Below are 16213 nucleotides of genomic sequence, written 5' to 3'. Positions count from 1 at the left end.
AAACAAATGAAGAAACGGAAACGAAACCAAAAGGACGTTTAACATTAAATCTGAATAGTTATTTATACTGAGGAATCCGATGAGCTGTAAAGCTCTTTCTCACAGATGTCTAATAGGGGCGGGTAAGAACTTTACAATAACAACCAATTCAAAGTCATGATTGGAGTGCAAATTATAGCAAAGGTAAACAAATAACTTTTCAAAAAGATATTCGAATTAAACTAAACTATTTTTTGTTAGCTTACAAGATAATGCCCACTGAGCTATTAGCTTATTTTTCAGAAGCGACCTGGCCACAGATGACAGCTCAACGAAGTGGCTTGTCAACACGTGGAAATTTATAGCAGCAAAAAAATAATAATCTAAATAATTTCGATTTAAAGCTTTCGTGACTGCAGGGATTCATCTTCTTGGTTCTTTCGGTAAAGTCACGTAGAAGGGAAGTAATAAAATAATAAAAAATAAATAAAACATAATAAAATAATATAATATATAATTTTTTTATGTTTTATTTTTATTATTTTATTACTTCCCTTCTACGTGACTTTACCGAAAGAACCAAAACGATGAATCTAAATAATCTAAAAGCACGTGTCGTTGATGAGAATTCACATACAATATAGTTGATGTGACAGCACCTGAGTATTATTTTAAGAGGCCCAGACTCAAAGCCCTATCTGGTCCAAGCCACCTCTGCCCAGCTGGAGCAAGCTGTGAAACAAGCGGAAACCAAGAAAGAGGTCAGAGTTTTTAAATGCCACAGATTAAAATTGTTTTTACAATTCAGCGCACGTTGGCTATGAGGGAGACAGGGTTAAAGCTCTTGTGCAGCGTTCACTGTGTCCTGTCATGGAATGTAAGATCCTTATTGACGACCATGTGAGATCAGCCAAGTTATGACCAAATCAGTCGAAAGGCGCCCGGACTCGATTGAAAGCTTTCGTGACTGCAGGGATTCATCTTCTTGATTCTTTCGGTAAAGTCACGTAGAACGGAAATAATAAAATAATAAAAATAAAACATAATAAAATAATTCTCACGACGTTTCGGCCACAACGCAAGCAGCCGTCCTCAGGTGGAGAACAGGTCTGTCGAGAAGACAGAGTCTGACCTGTTCTCCACCTGAGGACGGCTGCTTGCGTTGTGGCCGAAACGTCGTGAGAATTATTTTATTATGTTTTATTTTTATTATTTTATTATTTCCATTCTACGTGACTTTACCGAAAGAACCAGGAATAATAATCCCTGCAATCACGAAAGCTTTAAATCGAAATTGTACGTAGCGTTATGGAGTGTCCCTCTCGGCCACACCTGGTATGTGTGTGTATGTGTGCGGGTGGAGCGGGAAACCCGCAAAAGCCGGAACGGAATCAGCTCACGGACACGCAAACTCCACCGCTCTTGGATCCGGATTTGTGGGCGGTGGCCTCTACCATTCCAACCGGGGGGGGGGGGGCAAATGAACAACTCCCCTCTAAGCTGGCTTCCATCGACTGCCGCAATCGATAAAAAAAAATCCGGCTTCAATTTACTCACAAAACACATCTGAAGCAGGTTTATTGATTATTATGATTATTATTTAACAACTAACCAATGTTACTAGTTAAAGTAAAGGGGCGTGGTAAGATCGTCGATTTCTCCCCCCCCCCCTCTGATCGCGGCGCACTTCGTGTCGCCCACACCGGAAACGCTCGCCCGCCATCTTGGCTCTTGTCCGCTAATCGGTTGTCGCTTGGACTCGGCGGCTCGAGGCTTTCGACGTTCGCGTTAAGAAACAAAAAAAACCCACGAAAACATTTACAACAAGAACAAAAATACGCCACGAACAACAGCGACTTTAACTGCTCCGACCACTTCGCTGGCCGTCGTTAAAAGTTGCTGGCGGAGGCGACGGGTAACGCCGCTGAGTGAAAATGTTGAGGTGAGCGCTTTTTATATTTTTTGTGTGTGTGGGGTGGTGGTGGCCTTCTCTCCCTCACGGAGAGTTTATTTGGTTTACAACAAAATGTCTAACTCGCACTTTATCGCCTTTCAACTGCCGATCACTTATTAATCCGTTGTTGTGAGTGCCGCGAGGGTGACGACTGCTGCTGGCGGTGGCGTCGAGGGCCGCCTCGGGCCTCGGCGAGATTCAATGCCTGAGACCGACAAACAACCGGGCGTGAGGCTGACACAGCCGGGCGTGAGACTGACACAGCCGGGCGTGTGAGGGTTGTTGTTGCGTGCAACAGCCGTCACGAACCGCGTAAAAAAAATCTGCGTGAGACTTCACAGACGATGTTGCGAGTGTGAGACTGGAACAGACGACGAGAGAGACACAGAGACCCAGAGACACAGAGAGAGACAGAGACCCACAGAGAGAGACAGAGAGAGAAAGAGACCCACAGAGAGAGACAGACCCAGAGAGAGAGACAGACCCAGAGAAAGAGACAGTGAGAGAGACAGACCCAGAGAGAGAGAGTTCTAGAGACCCAGAGAGAGAGACACAGAGCGAGAGACACAGAGACCCAGACAGTGAGAGACACACAGTCCACCACGTATGTTGCACGACAGCATTGTGGTGTGTGTGTTTTATTCGCTTTGGATATCTCTGGACAGATATCGAAGGCCCCTGTCGTGCTCGAGAGCGTGTGCTTTGTTGCTTCGAATACGTGAGATATTCGGCATCTGTCTTGGTGTTTCTGTGAAGACACTCAGAAGCTTCAGGGTGAGAGGGAGATGGAAGAAGGTGACTTTGGGCCATGGGCGAAGCCTCGTTATTGTGCTGAAAACTTGCGTTTTAAAGTATTTCATATCGCGTTATTAGTGACTTGCAGCCCTTTTACAATCCAACTGCTCGAGGTTTGTGTCATACGCTTAGTTGATTAATGTCAACGCCTAGCGACTGAACGCAAGTTAAAATGTGCTGAGGCCTCTCGTTCTTTGGCTAATGCTGTACGGAGACTGCCATAGCGTCGTGTAATCATAGGACTTTGTATTTTAGTGGCCAAGAGATTTAACTAAAGCCTGATTATTGTCAAAGAGTCACCGATATCGTATCTTTCCCCTTTAGCTGTTACAAATGATTACTGGAGTCGATTTGATGATGGTTTACGACTACCAGATGACATGGCCCGTGGTCCATTCGTCACACACACGACTCAAGGGCTCTTGACACTCATGATTGTTTTTGGTGTGGTCGTTATTGTCTTTAAAAGTACGCTTTAAGAAATCAAAACGTCACTGAATGATGAATCTCTTCCTGGTTCAGGTCTGATAGTAGACCGCCGCAAGGTAAGGTAAAAGTTAAAAAGCAATGAGTCTACCTTTACCCTACCTTTTACCCTTACCCCATACAAATTACCCGATTACAGGGTAATTACTGGGGTACTACACATGAAAAAGGTTTATAACAGGTAAATGCTAGGTAGAGCGCTTTATTCACATAGAATACTCTCGAATTGGGCATTGAGGCTGTCGACGACACCGTCCTCCATAACCTCCTCGTCCCAATCGTCTTGGTCGATGACGATCTCATCAACAACCTGATCAAGTTCGTCATTGCCGTCGTCCTCGGACGAACGACAGGCAATAAGAACCTGCGCCGCTCCGGCCCATTTAGACGGGACCTTCAGGCAGCCGGCTGCGATTCACGAGCGCAAGCACATGGACTGGATGAAGAGCGTCGATGATAGCGACTGGCGAACGCACGTGAACTCCCGCCCGGCTCCGCTATTCGCGCATTCGCAGGGAGTTGATGTCGCTGGTGCTCTCAAGTAGTCGCAGGCCATCTTGTAGTGGGCAGGGAGCAGCTCTTTGCGGGGAGACCACTGCATTACGTCAATGAAGGCGCTGGCGGTCGTGACGCCCATGCTCAGAAAATGATGCACTTCATCGCCGTCGTCGATGGAGCTGCCGACGTTGCTGAACAGGGTGCTGAACAGCGACCCCTCCTCCATATGGGCAGCGACTGCCGTCGTCGGGATCGCGAGCACGTTCGAGTAGCGATGCTTGAGGAAAGAGCAGATCGTGGCCTTCAGTGTAGCCAGCTCGTCCTGGTCTGTCGTTTTCGTCAGCTGTGGATTCAAGTAGGATGCCACAATGGCGAGTTCCTGAACCAGGAAGTCGCGGTACCGCACCAGCTCAGCCTTCATCCCTGTCGCGGTCAAGGACCTATCGATCGCTCTAAGAGCGGCTTCACCGCGATCGCAATGACGGATCAGGTGCTCCATCGTCACCGGCATGAGATCCAATGTTGACTTGCGGTCTGCTGCCAACGAGGTTATGACCTGGCGCGGCATTCGCAGGAATACTGTCACGCCCTCTGTTTTCCCACTGTAGTTCAGAGAAAGCACCGACGTCAATCACATCCTGGAAGCACGCCATGATAATGTCCAATGGGACATGCTTTTTAATGGCGTCATCGCCCATGTCAAACGTCGAATTCCACCTGGTCGGCGAGTCCTGGTGCGTCGGCTCCTTGCTGGTGAGCTTGGTGATCTCGGACTCGCGGCGGTACGACTGTTGGACAACCTTTCTGCGCCTGATATTGACGAGCGCCTTGCGCAGTTTGGCGTTGGTCGACTTGATCAGTTTGAGAACTTGGACGACGCTGATCTGGACCGAATGATCCGCGCAGCGAATATGGTGGCAAGCCCGCAACTGCTCATCCAGCGTCGACCAGGGCGAACAACGTCTTGACAGCACTGATTGCATCGGAGCCATTGTCGCTGGTGACAGCAAGCAGCTTGGTCGAGACATTGTGCCCGAAGCTTTGGAGGTGCTCAAACAGAGTGGTGCCAATGCACTTGCCGACACCCCTTCCGGACTGCACATTGAGGATCGTCAGCAGCATGGATTTCGACGCACCAGATTTGGTGTCGATCCAGTGCACCGTGACCATCCAAAATCCTTTTAGGTTGCAGTTCGACCACCCGTCAATGGTGAGCGAGATGGCGACGTCCAGGTTGGAGAAGAACGCCCCGACGATGGGCAGCATGATGGCGTGATGCTCGACAATCCTGCGAATGATGGTGCGGGTCGACGGGCCTTCGTATCCCTGCATCAATGTGCGGACCAAGGTCTTGAACTTGTCGCTGGCGGCGGCTAGTAAAGAGATTGCACTTTGGATAACAAAATCAACCACCGCGTTCTCAAACTTTATAAGTAGGCGATCCGGGATTGCTGGCCAGCTCAGCGTTTGCTGCATTAGGCGGCTCGCCGACGTCCCGACCTCGCTGCCTGGGGCGAAAACGTTGTGCTTCTTGAGGTGGGCTTTCCACCCCGATGCGTTCGTGTGGGAGGAAAACCACTTGCGGAAGTGCACTCACTGCCGCTTTCCTTGCTGTACATGGGGATCACCCTCCATCCAATTGTGCGTGTGCTCCCACGGGAACGCATGCCGCTGCCTCTTTCGATTGCTGTTCGCAGCAATCCGTTGCTGGCATCCTCGACCTCATCCTCTACCTCAAGAACGTGGTCCGTCTCCATCTGGTCCGACATCAATGATTCCAATTTAAAATGGAGGCCACGGACTGCGCCACGGAGCTTTTAGCGAGCGGTAAACAGGGTCTTTACCGGGTAATACTTCGCTACCTTTACCCTACGAGGTAATTCTTCCACGCTACCTTTACCCTACCCTTTACCTTACCCCTTGGCATGGTCGACACCTTTACCCTTTTACCCGGTAAAAAGGGTAAATTACCTTACTTTGCTGAGGCCTACCTGGTAGGCGATGATTAGTGCTTTTTTTGCGTGGTCTGGACAGTAATTGTCGCAACTTTTCGTTTATCTTGAGAATCACAGACAGAACCCTCCCTCTTCGATATGGTGGATAACAACCTCTGTGCGGCTCGTGCTTGTCACCACAAATATATAAAGTCGTTAAAGTACCGTGTACCTACATTTATACATCATTGTTACTTCGCGTCTGTGTCCGTTTCACTGACTTCACCTCGCCATGTTAATTCAAAACGTTTATTTCATTGATTTTTTAAACATATAGACGAACATTGCTTGACAGGGGAATACATATGCAGCCCATCCCAGATGACTAACACTGATTATGGGGTTCGTTCCTGTGTGTGGTTTTTACACGTTTGTGTTCTTTTTAAACACGTTATTTAAAGTTACGAAACGTCTCAAAGTGCTGGATTTCCACTTACGCTTGGTCACAATTGCACGCTGGCGAAACATAGTCTGTAGCAGTGGTTCCCAATCTGTGGTTTGGTGACCACACGGGTTGGAAATGGTCTGCAGAACTTTCCGATATTTTTCACAAAACAATATATATTTTTTATGCTTGTTGTCCACCTACATGTTTTTTTAGGGTTTACGGTGTTTCCATAAAGATTGGGAACCACGTGTGTGTGTTTTTTTCATAGTCGGGGGCACAGGTGGTGCATCGGCCAGTCATCTCAATCACTAAACCCATGGCGCCTGGGTCTGTCCCGTGGCCTGCCAGCGGGCGTTTGACACTTCAAGTGCCCCTTAAAGTGCACCTAGCCTGGCACAAGTGCCGTGGTTATGTCACCGCCACTTAGTGTCGAATGACGGTTGTTTTTTTTGCGTTGAAGTTTGTGACGTTAATGTTAAACGGAATGGGTTTGTCATTTGTTTTTCTTTGGTTCCATCTCCAAAAATAACGAGACAAAGTCCCCCGAAACTAAAAATAACACTTTCGCTTGCGTCCCGTATCGGTGAGCTGTACTTCTTGGGGTGGCAGTCCTCAAATGTTCTTGTGATTTCGTTGTCTCGGTATAAAACAAATTTTGCTACTTCGAGCATGTGTGTATCTTGGTAATCTGCAGTGTGCAGGTACAATATATGTGCATGGGGGTACAATATGTGCGTGCGGGTACAATATGTGCATGCAGGTACAGTATGTGCATGCACACTGGATTGAGGGCCACGCCACGCGAGTTTTGAGGTGGTTATTTAGAACTGCTTTTTGTGTTTTCGTTTGTTATCGGACCCCCGCACCTCCGATTAGCACAGTTGTTCACGTACGGTGTGAAATAAGTTGCTCACGAGGGTTGGTGAAGGCGGAAAGCAAAGGAGTACACGACAATGGAATTTGTTGCACTGACCTCTGTCCACAACATCGCCAGCCTTGCAGCCTGCAACACTTGTATGCATTGCAGTATCTTATCTTTGCATTATCCAGGCTCAAACCGGCCTAGCTTCTGAGGTTTCACGGCTCGGGCATTTCCTGGGTGATTTCTTTCACATGCCTGCGTGTGTATTTGAACGCGCGACGCGAGTAAAGCTCAGTGTCTCGAAAACATTGACAGGTAATGTTAACTCGTCCTTAACAGAGGTTCCATCGCGTAAATATAAATGTGTCGTTAAACCCGCCACCACCCGACCATAGTCAATTAGTAAGGTTTGTCAAGTAAACGAAGCGAAAGCCTACGTGTTAAACCAATCTTAACTCAATTCATAACCCACATTAGCAGGATGTAGTGTAGGAGAGGCGCGCTCTTGTCACAGGAATGTCAAATTTCTAGAACTGGCTCAGTGCTGCAATGGTAACTGAGCACCACTCTACCGGCATTTGAACAATGGGGCAAGATGGCTTTAACTTTCTGACTTTTATCAACAAATTTACGAGACAAATTGCCTTAAACACTACCTTTGTGCAACGCTAAGCCAGGTCTTCCGGGGTAATGTGTATCAGCGGACTCTGGACTGGTTTAATAAAGGCCAGTGACTGGGAATGTACCTGTAATCGTGCTGTATTAGTATAGAAATGCCTGCAGAAGTTAGCGCGGCTCCGGTAATTATGCGACGTTCTTCGTTTTCAGTACCCTCATATTTTGCAGAGGTATGTTTTGCAGGAGACTTATTTTATTTTTATTCCTTTGTGGAGTGTGGTCAGAAAACTTAAGGCGTGGGGGCTTTGCGCGAGCCAGAACTGGTCCTTGAGAGTACAGTGCTGTGCCCTCACCAGTGACATCACTCGTTGTAAAGTAGTTACGTGCGCGGGCCCCTTTGGTAATGAGCTGAGCAGCGAGTTGTGGGGTCAGAGAACTGTGCTGGAGCGAGAGAAAAAAACTTGTTCCGCATTGCTGCATTATTCATAAACACGTGGTGTGAAACTACTGATGGAACGTGACTTCACACGGATCAACGATATAAGCGTTTATCAGGGATCTGGAAACAAGGCATAATGTAAATGAAATACTTTATTTTTGCATCGCGGTTGCGTTCCATTATGATACGTTTCCCCCTTGACTTGTTTTTTTTTACCGAAGCACGATGTTTCGCCTTGAAATTCTTGGAAAAGTTGCCTGCATTTAAAAAAAGTCTCGTCGGTGTCTTGTTTCTTGTGCAATTGAGCGTTGTGGCGTGCCACTGCGTCGGCTTGCCACGGTTCTGCTTCGTGCCTCTTTGATACGTTTTTCGGTTGTACCGCATGTTTCGGCATGACATCTGACGATGTACCACATGTGCTGGCAACTTCCTCAATGACATGCTGGGAGTGAAACATCGGACATCGTGCAACACAAACACGATGCACAGCCTGAATACAGGTGGCAGCTAAGCATTAGGGCAGTGGCCCACCACCTCTCTTGCTAGAACTTGGCCATTCCCATGGTAGTCTTCATAGGATGACTACTGCTGCCTTTTGAACATCTTTCTTGAAATGTAACTATTTGCTAATTGAAGGTGCAGGACGAAGTATGGCGTGTGTTACGTTTATATGCACCTAATTCTAAATTGTAACTGAACTTTATGTTTGTATGCTTTTTTCTACAGCTGCTGTTTAGCGCAGCTTCGTGGGATCTTTTGATGCTCGGACAACGCCAGTGATCCTAAACCTAAACGGCCTTGTAATAAAACATAAAAAATCGCAACATAGTAAAAAAAAAACACACAGACCCAGAAATCTTCCTCCCCCGTTAAAAAGCGAAACACAACCGAGAGCATTTTGCTCTTGATCCAACAATTCTTTGAGCCCCGGTTGACTCGTACGGCTTTCAAAACGGACGGCGCAATGGCCACCTCCTCGCTCCGGCGGCAGATGAAGAACATCGTCAACAACTTCTCGGAGGCCGAGGTGAAGGTGCGCGAGGCGACGTCCAACGACCCGTGGGGCCCCTCGAGCTCGCTCATGTCCGAGATCGCCGACCTCACCTACAACGTGGTGGCCTTCTCGGAGATCATGAGCATGATCTGGAAGCGCCTCAACGACCACGGCAAGAACTGGCGCCACGTCTACAAGGTAATGGAGCGTGCGCGGGTTTGCGAAGAGCGGAGCAACGTGTTCTTGGGGAAATTCCTGGTTAACCTGGGTAATTAAAGGATTGCTCTTGGCTAGGCCGACGGCACGATGTTGGCAGCGCCCAAGATTCGGCAATCTTCAAGAATCAGTATATTTATTACTGGAGGAATCCGATGAGCTATAAAGCTCTTTTTCACATGTCCAGTAAGGGCATGGGGTCAGAACATTACAACAACAAACAATACGAAAACACAATAGAAGTCTAAAGTATAGGAAAGGTCAACATAGATGCCTTTGTACATGTGATAAGCCCAGCCTTCGAGGCTGTGAGGTGGCGCCTGGAAAAGGTGGTACAGCAAGTAGGTTGTTGACCTACAGTAGTACGTGTGTGCAGTTGGGAGTGTTTAGCCATCCTTTAAAAATGTATTTATCCAGCAAGCTGCTCACTAAATCTCAAGACATTTCCAAGATGGTCTGGCATGTGAATGCAACTAAGCCAATGCCATTTTTGAGTTTTTATAGGGAGTTGGCCAAAGTATCTATAGAAAATCAATTTCTTGTAAGGTGATAACACTCAATGATCCGCACAGACTGTTTAATCAACCAATTTTCACTTCTGATATCTCCAGACAGCAACCCTTATGAAAAAATCTGGAGACCCGCTCTGTGGCCTTCCTCGGTAATGAAAGGATTATTCTTATATAGCTCCCACAAGGGATCATGGGATTGTAAAGCTCTTCACACAAGCGGGCATGTAAGGTCACATTGCCTTTTCAAGCTGGGTTCACATTGATATTTCTGGCAGTGAAATGGCTATCTCGTCCGTGTATGAATTTCGCTGCTTTTAGTGGTCATCAGCATAGCAGAGTGTGAGATTTGATCGTTGCCACTCTGTGTACATTGGCCACTTCTGTCCAAGCCAAATAGGATCTCTCAAAGACCGGGAGTCGGCATTGCGCTTTTTGGCTTTGTCGCAAATAATTTTCCATTACATTGCACACAAACCAACGACGTGAATTATTAATTTGGTGTGGTCAATCGTGCTGTATGTTTTTCTTAGTTTTTTTCCTCTCCCTCCCTCCTCCTGCCACCCAACCTAGCGATTACGCCAGGGCGTGGCCGATGGATTTAACGTGGCATTGCATGAGTAAAGTCCAAGCCATTAGCGTGACTCTTTATCGGCCTCGTTGGACTTGTGGGAAATCCGAGCTGGTTCGATTGGGGGGGGGGACGTGTAAATTGAACCTTGGTGTCACGTCGGCTGGGTGCGCAAGGCTGAGTGGACGGTTCATCGTGATCAGACAATTTTTATTGTCTGTTCACCGCTGCTCTCTCTTGAGGCGGCCAACAAATTGAAGCCACGTTCAGTGCGTGGTGTGTAAATTTTGGGTGTGCTCAATGAAGATGCTTATGGATGTGGAGGTAAAACCGAAAGGCAACTTGGTGTGGTTGAATGTATTGTCTTTTATTGCAACTGGCTGGCACGGGGTCGAGGCGTTGGTCGATCGCACAGAATGCACATCCCATGTCGGTGTTAAACTCCAGCGCTGGTGCCACACGGTGGTAAAACTCTTGCTCCTCCGTGCTTTCGCATTACTTAGAAACAAGTATCACATCATCGATGGTATCAAATAGAGATAGAAATCTTACAGTATAACCGAAGCTGCATATTTGTAGCATGATTCTTTTTTTTCGGCGTGATGACAGATCCCGCAGATTGTTCGCATAATACAATAATCGTTTACAGAAATGAGTGCGGATTTTGAACTGTTTCTTAAAAATAGTTTGTGTTTATATTGTGCCATTTTATATACCGCTGCACGGAGGCACATATATTCAGTAGTTTTTGGCCAATTTCCGAGTGTTTACCACCCACTCTCAACAAACCCACCGCTGTTAATTCCTCAACCCGCTCAACCCTCCCCGTGTCCACTGGGGTCGGGCCCTCCGTGACTCGCGCAGGCCCTGACGCTGCTCGACTACCTGATCAAGACGGGCTCGGAGCGCGTGGCGCAGCAGTGCAAGGAGAACATCTTCGCCATCCAGACGCTCAAGGACTTCCAGTACGTGGACCGCGACGGCAAGGACCAGGGCGTGAACGTGCGCGAGAAGTCGAAGCAGCTGGTGGCGCTGCTGCGCGACGAGGACCGGCTGCGGGGCGAGCGGGAGCACGCGCTCAAGACCAAGGAGCGCTTGGCGCAAGGCGCCACGGGCATGGGCAGCAACAACAAGGTGACGTTCGGCCGAGGATCGAGCCAGCCCAACCTGTCCACAAGCTACTCGGACGAGTACGGCAAGGCGGGAGGATCTCCGGCGTCGTACCACGGCTGTGAGTGAAAACGCCTCTGAATATATAACGAGCACGCCGTATACAAGCATAGTTCTCGATATAAGCAACGCATGCTTGCGATACGCTTTATTAACACGTAGGCTTTCGCGACAAACGTGAATAAATCTTGATTTGAAGCTTTCGTGACTGCAGGAATCCATACTCTTTGGTTCTTTTGGTAAAGTCACAGAGGTTGTAAAAAATGATAGATCACGATGTTTTGATCGCCACACAAGCAATCGTCTTCACCTGAAGACGCCACGGGCAGAAGACGATTGCTTGTGTGGCGATCGAAACGTCGTGATCTATTTTTTTTTCTACCTACGTGACTTTACCGAAAGAACCAAAGAGTATTATAAGTAAAGGTTTTTATGTGTTAGATTGCATAAATATGTCGTTAACCCACCACCACCCGACACAGCCAATTAGTAAGGTTTGTCACGAAAACAACGTGCCAATGAGTGTACTACTTCAGCAAACCGGTGTGTTGGAGAGTACACCCACAACATTTACAATTTGTACAATTTGTGGCTTGTTAACGACACATTTATATTTACGTGCTTTGACCCCAAAAAAAAACCTTTATTATGAATTTCAATACACAGAAGGCAGAGGGAAACTTTCGTACGATCACACTTTTCGATGTAAGCACGGTTGGCCTTGCGCCCAGCGTGTGTGCGTATAACCAGCCTCTGTTGTACCATACTTTTGGAGGTCAACGGTGCTTGCTATGTGGAGAGACTGGCACTCACCTTTTGGAATGTGGAATTTCTACCACTTAATCATTTGAGGGGGGGGAGTGGTGGCGTATTGGGTTTTATTATGTTAGCAAACACATTCTGAATTCTGATTATGGTTGTTGGCAGTAGTCATTTTTTTATGTTAATGAAGAGCAAAATGTCCAGTATTAAAGCAGCTTCCCCAGTGTTCTCCGCAGAGATTCAGCTTGTCGTGATCATGGCCACAGCTCAATTACCATTTAATATTTAATAATATTTTTTTTCCTTTAATTGAGTTTCAAACAGATGTGAATATGACAATGGCCAGCCTTGCTCATGCTTTAAAAAAAAATCTCATTTCGAATCTGATATATATTTAAAAACCTGCCTGTTCTTCATTTCTATATTTTATGAAAGAAAATGGTTGATTTTTTTAAACAAGATTTTCCTAGACGTTTATTTTGAAACGTTGATTTTTTTCTGCTTGCGTGGAAAGCTGCTGGTCCTGTATTTTCACTTTTTGATGCTCAGAGTCCACATGCTTGCCTAGTCCGCATGTCCTCTTGTAATGTTTGCAATTTGGTTTACATTTCCAAGCCACAGTGGGTCGTGTAGGCGGCATTAATAATTTGTGTGTGTGCCATCAAAACTTACGAGCCTTTACCTGTGACTTTGTCGACTACACTCAGAAAAGCCAGCGCCACTTGCAAATGCCAGGTTTTGAAGACAATTTCCTTTGTTGTGAATGCAGCCACAAATGCATTTCTAATTTCGGTGAAAGCAAAACGGTAAAGTTTGGAGGGGGCGCGAAATGATTTCTGATCATAGTGTACCATCAGTGGGGGCACATTCCCACACTGCACCTCTGTGCGTGTCACACAATGTCTTCCCGGTCTGCCGAGAGACAAAACAGTCTCCGTCTTTTTTTTTCAAGGACAACTTTGCTCAGCAGTGGAGGAGTTTGCTCAATTAAAGGAAAGCATAGAGCGACTGGGTGTGTGGCGACAAGGCTTTGCACAGCGGGACGGGGGTCCTCAATTCATCTGCAGTGGGAAGAGAGGGCTCAGCCGCCCTGAATACTAACCCGGTGGGACCGACTGTAGTGGTAGGATGCAGGTGCGCAGGATGGTGGAGGGTTGGCTATGATGCAGGCGTCGGAACGATGTCTAGAGGTCAGCGACCCGAGGGGTAGGCCCTAAAACTGGATGGTAGGATACCGTGAGACCTGGTATATAAAGTTTGCTGCTTCTTTGAAACTGTGTAGTGAATTGCAAGTAGGTGAAAAATAACCAATGCACTCTTTAACTGTCACTGAAAAGAAATAAGATATTGATGTTTTCCACCAGCTAGCCTTGACGACTTAAAAGGCACAACTTGAGGTCAGGTGTTGACTATAAAAGAAGACCGCAATGGTGAGGTGTGTTTACATCAACTTCTTGTGACTACATCCTGGTGTTGGCAATGTGAAATCTATACTGAGGAAAAGCCTCGCCAAGTCCCAATTTCCTCGTCTCCGAAAGTCTTGCATGTCAAATGTTTGACCATTTTATTTTCAACAAATGTTTCCTATGTGGAGAGAAATGAGAGTATCTGGAGCGAACCCACGCGTACAAGGGAATAACACTCACAATTCTGCATGGATATGTCAACTAGAGAGCCCACTTTGCTATGTGATAATTGGTTTAAAAAAAAAGGTGTCAGCTATGTTGCCAGATAAAAGGATAAAAAAAACAATTATCATATTTTTTCTTCTGGCAAATGAGGTTCCAATGGTGCACTTTGCTATAGTTGCATACCCTGCCCATCTCGCAGTTCTACTGGTTTTGGAGTCGCTGCACTTGACAAGCTAATATTTGAAGCAGAAAGCTCCTCAAACAAACCAAAAAATAAGCAAAGTGTCTTGAAGACCCAGTTCTTGAAAGTCTCCTGATAACGAGCAAGGCTCAGGTGACCCAGTGGATCCGCACAGTGTACGAGGCAAGCTTGCCATCGGGCCCCGTATTAGTCTGTAAACATTGCCCCGGTGAGCGTCGGTCTTGCCACCGGGACATGCCGGCACGTGCCGGCCACTTTGTAATTCCATACCCACGTAACATTTACACGGCAAGACTCCATGTGCAAACCCACCGGGGCGTTGTCCAAAGCGTCGCGGTTCAGCAGCACCGTCGATTTCGTGGATTGTAGTTGTGTTACTGTTTAATCTCCGTTATTATCGAGTCAATCGGCTTCTTCAGTTGCAATTACAACCAGGCCATCACGGGTCGATATACAAATCACTCAACCACTTAATTTCCACATTGTCGAGTCCAATCGACTTTGTCACCCTAATCTCCGAGCTGCCACCATCAGGGTGGCCCCTCAACCACGTGGACGACTTGTGGCAGCTCCTTCATCACATGTTGTTGGGGTGGCAGACACATACACACCAAATAGTGCATCGTGCCAAATTGACACACCAGTCTGTATTTTAAACTTGATCCAAGCCAGTGTAGCTAGCCGGGACTGATGTGCACGTGTATATAGGGGCGCCATGGTGGTGAGATGTTAACTGCCTCGCCTGGTATACAGGAGGTCATGGGTTCGATCCCGACCCTGTATATTTTTAGTTTTCATGTCTCTCTCCCCGTGATCGTGTTGATTTTTCTCCGAGGGCTCTGGTTTGTTCTACATTTAGAAACATGCGTTTTTTTGTGTTTGGTTGTAAATTTCCACGTGATAAGCCACTTCTTTGAGCTATCATTTGTGGCTAGGTCACTTCTAAAAAGAGCTAGATAGCTCAGTGGGCCATACTTGATAAAATAAAATTACTAGTTTAGTTTTTTTTGTAGTGGAGATGTAAGGCGGTTTGATCCGAGTCCCAGGCTTTCCTGCCATCGTAGAGTAAGTTAGGAGCCGTTTGGAAATGTGTCTTGTGCTGATCGGTGGCAATAGTTGGGATAATTTACTCTGCTGTGAGCAGTGAGGCCCACGAGCTGCTGAAATGATGAAGGGTTACCTTGACATGGGCCTTGTTTTCATGGGTGGCACCAGGTTGATATAGCTGGGGGTCTGAGCACTGCTGGTAGATACTTCGCAACGTATGGCATGTTGCAGCCAGTTGAGAGCCTCGATTCAGCAGACCTGCGGTAAAATTCAAGCAGGAAAATCCTAGCTACCAGTAGTTCTGTGACGGTACGGTTGGTCATTATTATTACATTCGCAGCAGTAGTTTGAGGCTTTGTGTGGAGCATTTCTAGTGAGCTGGGATTTTTATGTTGACATGGACACGTTGGTTGGCTTTGTATTTGTGTGGCTTTTAATTTTTAATCGTTCTTTTCAGAGAGTATGAGTCAGGCAATATGCACACAAGACCGATGTCTGGTAATTTGGCTTTTAGCGGTCAATGTTTTTCACATTACTGCAAACCCATATCACTTTCCCAAATTGTGGCTTTTGGTTACACCAGCCTGTGACAGGAGACTGCAGGGCCTTAGCATTGGTGCTTTCCATGAGCTGTGGCTTGAGGCGTGCCTCCGTCCAGTGGTTTAAAAACCCGAATTTGGTCTCGAAAAGCAGCGCAGATGTCACTGTGCCTGTAGATAACACGTTCCTTCGGAGTGGGCAGGTGGGAACTTGGTTGGACAGCGCATTCGTGCGATCCGTGTCACGCGGCGCAAGCTGCAAGAGGCGGCGCGTCACGTGGTGCTGAGCCCGCCCGAAGCGCTCTATGAAATACAAATCGAGGGCGTGGCTATGCACGACAGACAGACAGACAAATAATCCCTGGTGGGCAGTGTGGAACTGTTGTTCCTACCTGTAAAAGCTTTCTCGTAGCGGACACTTCATAAGTGGCGATGCGCAGCGCCTGTTTGCGTCGCTCAACCACTCCAAGGTTTATGATGCGCCATATTGAGCAAAAAAGCCAAGTTGGAAGCGGCATGTCTGAGGCACTGTTGGAAATTCCACATTCCTATGGTATGG

General features: G+C 47.1%; 1 protein-coding gene across 1 annotated transcript in view; it reads left to right on the top strand.

Moving 5' to 3' along the window:
* Positions 1–1487: 1487 nt before the first annotated feature.
* The window catches only part of LOC144730261 (epsin-2-like), a 44536-nt gene continuing 29810 nt past the window's right edge, over positions 1488–16213 (top strand). The window contains 3 exon segments of the mRNA XM_078610926.1: positions 1488–1921; positions 8740–9205; positions 11168–11534. Coding sequence (XP_078467052.1) covers positions 8978–9205; positions 11168–11534 — 595 coding nt within the window. The 5' untranslated portion in view covers positions 1488–1921; positions 8740–8977.

Source organism: Lampetra planeri, chromosome 35, assembly GCF_965212315.1.
Source record: "Lampetra planeri chromosome 35, kcLamPlan1.2.h2, whole genome shotgun sequence".
Classification (NCBI taxonomy): Eukaryota; Metazoa; Chordata; class Hyperoartia; order Petromyzontiformes; family Petromyzontidae; genus Lampetra; species Lampetra planeri.
The sequence above is the reverse complement of the archived record's forward strand: the minus strand, read 5'-3'. Positions and strand labels throughout refer to the sequence as shown.